The following is an 11,413-nucleotide window of genomic DNA, read 5'->3' as shown; positions in this document are numbered from 1 at the left end:
TTGCAAATTTTGGCTGTCCTGGATCCAAACCATCTCCTCAATATATCTTGGGATCCAAAATCCTAACCGTTCGCATCATTAATGGCAACACACCTCTTATTCAAAGGCTCCCAAACAGAACCTAAATGAACCAGGACTGGGGACCCGTTTGGATATGGGGTGGATCAAGCTAAATCATCGTCTCTGTTCTTTCAGGATCAATTTCAATTTCATATCATATTTGTATTTCATGAGAACCTAGCATGATGCCCCTCTATGAGTTTGCATGCAGAAGGCACATTGGGTTGGTTCTAGCTCAATTTTTGACCTGGATCCCATTTGTTTTAGAGAGGGGATCAGGTCAGAGGCACCTTTGATGCCGTTCATATTAAAAATAAATGGCACCAATCAAACGGTGAATAAGGCTCATTGTGAGCCATTCATTTTAAACCATCCAGCTGCCGTCCATCCAAAACCATCCATTCATTTTAAACTCAGGTTAGATCCAAGCTCAAAGCCCATTATCCGTTAAAAGGTTCTGAGTAGATTCAACTAAGACATCCATGACAAAAATGAATGATCTGCCCTTGCTGTCATCTTCCATGGCTTGTTTGTCACATGGACACTGTTACAGATACGAGACACGAATGCACAGTTTTTTTTTTTTTAAAAAATAATACATGTAAGGTTTTTACACTCTCGTTTGATAAAAATAAATTTGATATTGTATATTAGTATTAACAATCATTAAAATATTAAAATGATATTGAACATGTCATGTGGCATATCTTATGTATCGTGTCGTGTTGCATGTTACCGTCACCTGTATAACGTGTCTGCATGGGACATACATGAAATGAAGGTGGGGCATTGACATTTTGATGTGTTCATAAACGATTTGGGTTCGGGTCCGATGTAGCTCATACCAGATCCAACCAAAAAGATATTGGTCAATTGATTCAGATTTGGATGGAGAAAGGAAACACCAAGTTGAAATAAGTACATGTGAATGTGATCAGATTCAGATGTCTGTTGGAATTGGATATCCATCAGATCCAATAGTACAATGCTAAACTGAATCCAAATCCCATTGACCGTCACATATTGTTTTGGTCAAGGAATCTAACTAATCAAAGTTGAATTCGCATTGGATATTGGATAACATCCAACCCCTTAACATTCTTACTTATCCATGCCCAATTCTAATATCAAATCACCATTTTCCGAGGTGGAATTAGCTTAGAGTAAAGGAGGCAGGATCCTGGATCATGGACACGAAACTGGCCCATAACCGATCTGCTTACCACTTAGTCAGCAGAGCGTGACCTGGAAGGGTTCAAATGGATCACATATAATTGGATATCTGATTAAAATCTGACACGTTATTTTGAGATTCGAATCCTTAAATTAATATCTGAATGTCCATCCAGATCGGATTTGGATTTTCTTTCTTGGATTACTTTTGAGTTCGTATCGGGTTCAGATCATTATTTTAGGTCAGGTCTAGTTCAGATTCATTCAAATCCAATGCATTTGCATTTTTCGCATGTAAAGAGTTTGCTTTTAATCTTTTCTACAGGTTATTACAGCTTACCGCATATATTACAGATCCAGATTCAACCCTACCTCATTGGATATGATCTGTATTCTAACTGGGATTCGGATCTACTGCTTGTATTTCAAATTCAGATTCGGATGTAACACTATCCAGACCAATGTTGTCAGAATCGTATTGGACCCTGGCCGATTTGGGATCCGAATTTAATCGCCAATTTCTAACCAGCAAATGACACATGTCAAGAAAAATATTAAAATAATATAAAAAACTATTTGAAACCATTTTTAAAAATTATTTAAAAATAAGCCGAATCAGTTCAGTTACGTATCAATTTTTTGCTGATACGATACCAATCTGCCGGTTCAGGCTGATTCGCAAGGATACTTACAGCATTCATCCGGACCGTATGTGATCCGTTTGCACCGAGAGACACTGGAAGGCTGGAACTGGAAGCGGATCCATATCCGATTCGAATCGCCCGGGTTAAATTTCATTCCGACTCTGGTTTCAGAACTCCGGTACTAAAATTACGAATTTACTATCAAGAGGAGAGCGAAAACCAGGAGCTATCCCTCTATAAATACCGAGGCGGTACAAAACTGGGAGTCCCGCTCTTCCCTCCAATTTTCGTCGAAAGCTTCTTCAGAACGCAACGTCGTTCCTCTCCCTCTCTGATACTCGTCAAGAAGAATAAGGGTGATCTCTCTGTCTCTGTCTCTCTCTCTCTCTCTAAATTTTGGCGAAAGGATTCCTTCGATTTTGGTATTCTCATCGATCTTGACGATAACGCTAGGGCTTGGAAATTCGATCACTCCGAGAATTTTCTATGTACGTTGAATCGCAGAATCTCTGCATAATTTTCTTATTCTATTCAGCCATTTGTGCTGGCAATGTGATTGATCCTTTCTGATTCGGTCGTCTCAGTGCTCATTGCATGCGATTTCGCGGTTCAATGAAACGGTTGGATGCGTCGATGAGGCGATCGTGTATCTACTGAGTTCCATGGGGAAGAGGAGTTTAGATGCGGTTGTCGTTCTGTCGTCGTCGGACGATGAGGTTGAAGGTGCGTCCGGGAGTCGGTGTCGCGGTAAAGCCAAATCAGAACCGTTGAGAAATGCCGTTCGTAAGAAATCCAGAGATTCAAGGAGAGCTTCGGTATCGGGGGCTCGGTTTCTTGCAGAACCATGCGAGGTTCAAGAGGTCGTTTTTTTTCCTTTTCCGTGGTCTTGTTTTTGCGTTTTTCTTTTGCTGTTTCTCGTTTGTAAGGCGGTGCGATAAAGATTTGCTTAATGGGGATTGTCGGAGCAATGGTTTTTTTGCTATTGTGATGCACCAAATTTTTTCTTAATGGGGGTTGTTGAAGCAATGCTCGTTTTCCCCCTTTTATTTCTTATTATTCTTTTTTTGTGGATAGGATTGTATTTATCATTTTGGTATTCTTTTCTATAACCGTCTGTAACCTTATATTAGTCGTTTCCGTGATATAAGCTTGTAAGGACGTCTTTTTTTTAGGTGGGTGGTCATGCTATATTTTATCGGTTTGTAACGTGTCATGGACACCGGGAAATAGTTTTTGGAAATACTTTGTCTCTAGTATTTTTGCATTCGTTGTTCTGCTGATAATCCTTTAATCACTTAGGCCCTCCTTGGCTGTATTTATATTTATTATTCAGAAATAGTTAATAGAAATTGCATTTCTAAATAGTCTATAAACATAAACAAAAACAAATAGTTGTTCAGTTGATGCCACGCGCTATCCAATCTCACCTGGCCAGTTTCTGACTTCGTTGAGCCCTTGTTCAGCAGCTCAACAGCTGTCTCACCTTTGTCTAACAATAGACATCCTTTTCCTCTCCTAACAATGTCGGCTACCATTGCCGCGAACTGGGACTGAACGTGAATGGGAGCAGCAGGGAACCCTCTTGCCCAAGGCTGGCGAATTGTGCAAGTTGCCATTTTAAAAAGAATGTTAGACATCATGATAATCTCATGGTTATATTGTGGAATTATCAATATTCTCAAAGTAACGTGACAAAGTATCTTTAGTATCAAATTGTGGAAATCTTGCACCAATACCATGATACTTTCAGAGCAGCGGAAATATTCCCAACTATGATATGAATATAACCTGCAATTCTAAAAGCTAATGTGATATGATTCACTTATAGCGATTTTTTTTTGTTCTCTAGTTTTCTTATGTGTCTACTTATGGAATTTTGAACTGTATTGCTGTTCAAGTGATTGAAATTGAGATTTTATTCTGTGAATATGTATTTATCTTTTATTGTCATAGGACTTATAGTAGTTACTGAGAATATCAAAATTTGAAATGTCTTACTTTCTCACTGGCATAACAAGTTAAGGCGATTCAATCAAGTTGTTTTTTTTTGTTGTCTTTGTAGTTTGTTCTTCTTCTGTTGAGTGCTTGACAAAGTTTTAATTGTTTGTGAACTGCAGAATGTTGCTAGTTTTCTCCCATCAGATCTTTGTGAAGATCTTCTTCAGTTTACTTCTGTCCCTGGTAGGTTTACTGTGTGTGATGATTTCACTTGTACTTTTTCTTCCTCCCACAGTTTGTCAGCATAATGATTGCCAAAATTCCACCATGAGAAATTTTTTGTACAGTCTAAGTTAAAAGATTGGTTGGGCACTTTAAAAAGATATATTGTTAAAGCCTTTCTGTAACATGTGTTCTATGTGTAACATGTGATCATGAAGAACTTGTTGGACGATTAGTTCTTTTGAATATCACATCCTTCAACCATGCACATGTTTGATGTAATGTTACTGAATTTTTTTGTTTGTAATTTTGGTGTCCAAGTTTCTTGCTTACATGAACAGATTATGTACTGGAAGTATTCCATCCAATGTTATGAAAATCCTTGAGGTGTAGCATAGAGCTCCACCAAAAACTAAAGCGGTAAAGCATACTTAGTTGGCATCCGCCTAGTGGTGAGCCCCTAAAAAGGCTTAGGCGGGGCCTAGGTGGGCCCCCAAATAAATAAAAAAAACAGTAAGAAACATGTATACAACATAAAATAAATCAACAATAAGCAATAAACAAATAATATGTCATTGAACACTGTAAAACAATTATATTACATAATCTTAACCTGCAACTAACAATGTGAATGAACAGATTAAGAATAAATTAACAATTTGAATAAACAAACCATACAACTAACAATGTGAATGAACAATATACAAAAAATAAAGTCATGTATACAAAAAAATTAATAACAATAGACATAATACAAACAATAGACAAATAATGTCTTCTTCTCAATAATAGACATAATATAAGCAATAGATAAATAATATGTCTTCTTTCTCGACAATAGACATAATACAAGCAATAGACAAATAACATGTTTTTTTCTTCTTCTTCTTCTTCTTCTTCTCGAAGAAGAAAACAAATGATGTTTTATAAAAAAAAGCCTAAGCTCTAAAAAAAGCCTAGGCGGCACCTATGCAGCAATATAGGGCCCCACCGCCCAAACCTGGTCGCCCAAGTGGTGGGGATGCTCCTAGGCACCACCTTTGACAACTAAGAAAATGCAAACCTTAAATTTTTTTTAACTTAAAAAAACATTTAAAAATATCTACAAATACAAACAAATAAAAAAAGTGCTTTATTGATGAAGCAACAACCAATAAGATATAAAAAACCTCAAATAAATTACCGAAAAATATGAGATTCGCATGTAAAAGTAACATTAATGCAATAACTTGATCTATGTTAGTATCTAAGAAATAAAATATGATCATTCAATAAAAAAATAAGTAACAAAATCACTAACAATCAAATTTCTCGACATCATGTCAGCATCAGAAAATGCATATTAGCATTAACAACCAAATGTTAGTGTATTTGTTCAAAAATCTAAAAAATGAGAATATTACAAGTTTACAACATTCACAAGTGTAAATGGACCAAAAAAACATAATGCTATGATACAAAATAGGGTCTAGGCTCTTGTGTCTCGTTATCATCAATATCCAAGCCTTCAATATCATTATTTGAGGAATTCATATTAACAAGTTCTCTTTCATTCTCATTATCTATCTCTTCATCATCTGCATTTTCTTCCTCCACATCTTCCGTCACTGTTTTCCTTTAATAAAAAATCTTCTATTAAATACTTATTGCATATAATTAAAAAATACACCTACATTCATAGTAAGTAAAAGGAATATAGTTTTACATAGAGCTCTTGATGAATTGTCTTGCTTAGAACCACTTTGTGAAACATGTTTATGTTGAAGTTTGGGTCCAACCATGAATCCTCCAACCAGCTGGGATCGCTAAGCTATACTGGATCTTCTTGCTCAACAATTCACTTATCATTTGAGTCTATATGATCTAGACATATAGGGTCTTAGGTAGCCCTCCTCATATTTCTCTTCCTTAACTTATATTTACATGACAAAAACCAGTGCATTTATCTTTTCTTGTTCAAGTCTATTCTTTCATTTTGAATGCACATATAATTTCAAATCATTAATAATCAATTATAAAATAATTGAACATATAGAAATATATTTGAAAAATAAAATACAAATTCACATAGTGACACATACGAATGAGAAAGTAATCTAATTTCTCTTACAACCTGATGCACTACACATCAACCATAGAATTTAAATTGCAAAGTTCATCAACTCAGGATTTTTGTGCCCAAATAAACTCCATCTATCAGCTGCATTCAAATAAAACAATAAAAAAATGATAAAAACATTAATAATGATAATAACCCCTTTGCATTTTTAAATGCATGGATTTAATAGAAAGACAATAAAAACATTGTAATGTTACCAAGACTTTTTAGTTTCCTTGTTGTAATGACTGTCTTTCTACCAAACAACCCCTTTGCCTTTTTAAATTCATCGATTTGTGTTGTAATTTTTAATCTAACATTTGCATTAGAAATCATTTTTTCAAGACAATCATAAAAACCACTTATAACTTCTCCATCTGAGTTGAAGTTGTTAACATAATGAAATGGAGTGTTTAAATAATAGGCAACTGCATGTAAAGGCTTATGGAGTTGCAAGTTTCATTGCATGTCAATGATCTCTCAAATAGGTTTATATTTGCTTTTCATATTACCAAGATTCAAAGCAATTTCCTTCTTTTCTTTATCCATTGCCTCGTACAAAAACCTTATAGTAGGCTCATTTGCATCAATTAATCTCAATACTTTCACGAGCGGCAACGTAACTTTAATTGCATAAGATGTAGCAGACCAAAACTTATGATCATTAAGAACAATATGTGCAATGTTCTTAGCATCCACCTTCTTATAGTAATCAAATCTAAAATCTGAAGACAAAAACATAAACTTAACTCTTTCGTGTAACATTCAATACTATGAAGTGTGAGATATGATGTGGCAAAACGAGTGGCGACTGTATGTAGAAGTTCCCTCATCTTTGTGAACTTTATCATCAAATTTAATACCCTTGCATGACTATAGAAATACCTGACTTAGCACAAATGTCAGCTGCCAACTTCATATGTGATAAGATATATCCTCTGAGAGAATAAACAACCTCAATACTTAATAAATATCTCATGAAACCCATATCAAACATCAAAATTTTCTTTTAAAGCAGATTTAATTTCACTAACTCCCTTTTTATCACTTGTAATTATCATGTCGTCAACATATAATAATAATATCACAATATTTGTACTTATATTCTTAACAAAGAGACAATGTCATTTAAAACTCAAATTTATCATAATAATACTAAAACAGTCGTACCAAGCCTTAAAAACTTGTTTAAGTCTATATAAAGGCTTTTTTAATTTTAAAAGTTTTTCTTGCTTAATCTTAAAACCTGGCCGAGGATTCATGTAGACTTCTTCACTAAGATCCTCATTAAGAAATACATTTTTTACATCTAGTTGGTAAATAGGCTATTTTTGAGTGGATGCAATAGATTATGAGAGTTCTAACAATAGTCATCATGGTTACATGGGCAAATGTCTCTTCCTAGTCAATTTCATATTTTTGTGAATAACCTTTGCAACTAACCTAACTCTATATCGTTCTAAGGTTCCGTTACTTTTTGTTTTAATTTTAAAAACCCATCTGTATCCTATAGATTTCTTTTCAAAAGTTAAGTGTACTATCTCCCAAGTATGGGCCCTACGAAGTGCTTCAAGTTCTAAATTCATAACGTCAATCCAATGAGGACAATCTTTGGCTTCACTATAATGAGAGGGTTCTGTAATGAAGTATGCATAATTACAAGAACAATGTGCAAAAGCACATGCAAGTCCAAGAGTGGACAAAACAAGGCACGATACAAGCACAAAAGTGCATAAGCATAAGTCCACTATGGGACAATACAAAGAGCCAACATAGGGCTACACAAACAAGTAAAAGAATATGCACTTTATTGAAAATATGCGTTGAAAAAGCATTGAAGAATAGAGGGAAACACATCCCTTATTTATATACAAAGCCAAGGAGGGAGGCCATTGGGAGCTCCCCACATAGAGTTGTTGGGGAGCTCCCAACGACTCTATGATGGAGGCCCCAAATGGCTAGACAAAATACAAAAAAAAAGAATAATAAAATTAAATTAATAACTATTTCTAATAAACAATTATTATAAGTGAAAAGACCAAAATGCCTCTATAGGGCATTAACTATTGCAATACATGAGAATATATAAAATATATGAATATGGATATATATATACATATATTTTAACACCCTCCTCAAACTTACGTTGAAATGATTGAAAGTTTGCTAAGGAGAAAATAAATCGAGAAGCAAGAAGAGCTTTGGTGAAGAAATCCGTAAGGTGGTATTATGATGTGACATACAACAACGTAATAGTTTCTCTTATATACTCATCACGCATATAATGACAATCAATTTCAATATGTTTGGTTCGTTCATGGAAGTTGTGGTTGCTCGCAATATAGATTGCACTCTTATTGTCGCAACACATTTCGAAGGAATTGATATAATTACTCCCATATCATTGAGAAGACTTTTTAGCCAGACACGCTCCATTGTTGTCGTGGCTATTGCACGGTATTCAGCTTCAGTTGAAGATAATGATACTTGTTGCTGCTTCTTGCATTTCCATGAAATGAGTCACCTAAAAATACTTAAAATTCCGTAGTTGAGACTCTATCATTGAGATTTTCACCACAATCAACATCGGTATAAGCATGTAAATCTAATGAAGAAGATGAGGATAAGAAAACCCCTTTTGCTATAATATTTTTGATGTATCTAACAATTCCCAGAGAGAACTCATGTGCTTAGTGGTTGGAGCATGCTGAAACTGGTTGATAATATCTGGTCGAGTGATAGACGAGTAAGCGAGTGACCCAACTAGTTGGTGGTAATGTATAGGATCTTTAAGCAGAGTACCATCTTTCAGCCTTAATTTAACATTAATTACTTTTGGGGTTTCTATCTTATTATCTGTAATGCCTGGCTTTGTACAAATATCAGCAACAATTTTCATTTGAGAAAGAATGTACCCTCTCGGAGAAATACGCAACTTTACCTAAGAAATATCTTAAAAAGCCTAAATTAGATATATCAAAATTTTATTTTAAAATATTTTTTAATATCACTAGCCTAAAGTTGTTCGAAACGCGAGGGCTAAGGTATATAAGGAGATTTATGACAAGTTGGATACCAAAGAAGGCGAGAAGGATATTTATAGGCTTGCAAAGATGAGAGATAGGAAATCGAAGGATTTGGGTATGGTTAGATGTATCAAAGATGAAACGCAAAGGGTTTTAGTCAAAGATGAGGAGATTAAGGAGAGATGGAAAGATTATTTTGATAAGCTATTTAATGATAGTCATGCTCAAGATCTTGGAGACTTCTCCATTCCTTTTCATGAGATAAATCGTGACTTCATGCGCAAGATTCAAAAGAAAGAAATTGCAGAGGCTTTGAAGAAAATGAAATCAAGAAGGGCAGTTGGCCCAGATGGTATACCTATCGAGGCTTGGAAATGCTTGGGAGAGAAAGGTTTAGAATGGTTGACAAATCTTTTTAACTTGATTTGGCGAACAAATAAGATGCCTAATGAGTGGAGGAAGAGTACTTTGATGCCTTTATATAAGAATAAGGGTGATATACAAGATTGCACAAACTATCGTGGTATAAAACTCATGAGTCATACTATGAAACTTTGGGAGAGGGTGATTGAGTCTAGGTTGAGGAAGGTTGTCATGATATCGGAGAATCAATTTGGTTTTATGCCTGGAAGATCAACTATGGAAGCTATACATCTTCTTAGACAACTTATTGAAAGATATAGAGAGATGAACAAAGATTTGCATATGGTTTTTATTGATTTAGAGAAGGCATACGATAGAGTACCTAGGGACGTTCTCTGGTGGACAATGATGAAGAAAGGTGTTTCTCTCAAGTACATTAGTATAATTAAAGATATGTATGAAGGAGTAGTAACCAATGTCCGCACTTGTGGAGGGGTGACAACCAATTTTCCGATAACGGTTGGGTTACATCAAGGATCTGCTTTAAGCCCTTTCCTATTTGCGATAGTGATGGATGAACTTACGAGATCAATTCAAGAAAATGTACCGTGGTGTATGTTGTTTGCTGATGATATTGTTTTGATTGATGAGTCTAGAGCTGGGGTTAATGCTAAGTTAGAATTATGGAGACAGACATTGGAAGCTAGAGGTTTTAAGTTGAGTAAGAGTAAGACTGAATATATGGAATGTCGGTTTAGTAAGCAACGAAGTAGTGATGGGAGTGTAGTGAAGCTTGGTGAGCAAGATATACCGGTGAATGATTATTTCAAATATTTGGGATCCATCATTCAAAAGTATGGAGAAATTGATGGAGATGTAAATCATAGGATAAAGGTTGGGTGCATGAAATGGAAAAGTGCTACTGGAGTGCTGTGCGATCATAGAATGCCATTGCGGTTGAAGGGAAAGTTTTATAGGACGACTATTAGACCCGCTTTACTATATGGTACGGAATGTTGGGCTGCCAAGAGACATCATATTCAAAAAATGAGTGTAGCTGAGATGCGGATGCTTAGATGGATGTGTGGAAATACAATAAAAGATAAGATTCGGAACGAAGAGATACATAAGAAGGTAGGTGTTGCACCCATTGAAAATAAGATGCGAGAGAATCGTTTACGGTGGTTTGGACATATTCGGCGAAGGCCTAATGATGCTCCAGTTAGAAGGTTGGAGAAATGGGAAAATATATTAGTTAAAAGAGGTCGGGGTAGGCCTAGGAAGACTTGGATGGAGATGATAGGAAAGGATATGAATGCTTTGAACCTCACCGAGGACATGGCGTTGGATAGAAATGATTGGAGGAAAAGGATTCATGTGGAAGACCCAAAATGAATTTCTTTTTGGTTCATATCGCTGACCCCAATTGTTTTGGGATGAAGGCGTAGTTGTTGTTGTTGTTGTACTAGCTCTCTGCTTGTCACTTTCGGTGATAATCATAGTCTACATAAAATAGAAGAATAACAACTTTAGAACCTGTACTTTTGACAAAAAGAGAAGTGTGAGTATAACAGGAATGAAAACCCAGATGAGTCATAACATTTCTAAATTTATCATGCCAAGCCTTAGGAGCTTGTTTAAGACAATAAAAAGCTTTCTTAAGTTTAAGGATTTTCCCTTTTCAATACAAAACCCTAATGGAGGATCCATGTAAACATCTTTATTTAATTCACCATTTAGAAAATCATTTTTAACATCTAGTTGGTATATGAGCCATTTTTGAATAGATCCATCTGCTATGAGTGTCCTAACACTAGTCATTCTAGTTACTGAGGCAAAAGTTTCTTCATAGTCAATGCTATATTCTTGGGAGTATCCTTTGGCTACTA

At 35.4% G+C, this 11,413-nt stretch overlaps 2 protein-coding genes across 2 annotated transcripts in view; one reads left to right on the top strand and one right to left on the bottom strand.

Moving 5' to 3' along the window:
* Positions 1 to 11,413, bottom strand: part of LOC149832810 (rac-like GTP-binding protein 6) — a 256,990-nt gene that overhangs the window by 182,103 nt on the left and 63,474 nt on the right. The gene's annotated exons all lie outside the window — the stretch shown is intronic.
* Positions 2,273 to 11,413, top strand: part of ATRAD17 (RADIATION SENSITIVE 17) — a 64,470-nt gene continuing 55,329 nt past the window's right edge. Inside the window, exons 1-3 of the mRNA XM_090014731.1 lie at positions 2,273 to 2,365; positions 2,462 to 2,737; positions 3,995 to 4,058. Of these exons, the coding sequence (XP_089870857.1) occupies positions 2,540 to 2,737; positions 3,995 to 4,058 (262 nt within the window). The 5' untranslated portion in view covers positions 2,273 to 2,365; positions 2,462 to 2,539. The remainder of the gene's footprint in view (positions 2,366 to 2,461; positions 2,738 to 3,994; positions 4,059 to 11,413) is intronic.

The sequence above is a fragment of the Nuphar pumila genome, chromosome 7, assembly GCF_984573655.1.
Source record: "Nuphar pumila chromosome 7, dmNupPumi1.hap1.1, whole genome shotgun sequence".
In the NCBI taxonomy this organism is placed as follows: Eukaryota; Viridiplantae; Streptophyta; class Magnoliopsida; order Nymphaeales; family Nymphaeaceae; genus Nuphar; species Nuphar pumila.
The sequence above is the reverse complement of the archived record's forward strand: the minus strand, read 5'-3'. Positions and strand labels throughout refer to the sequence as shown.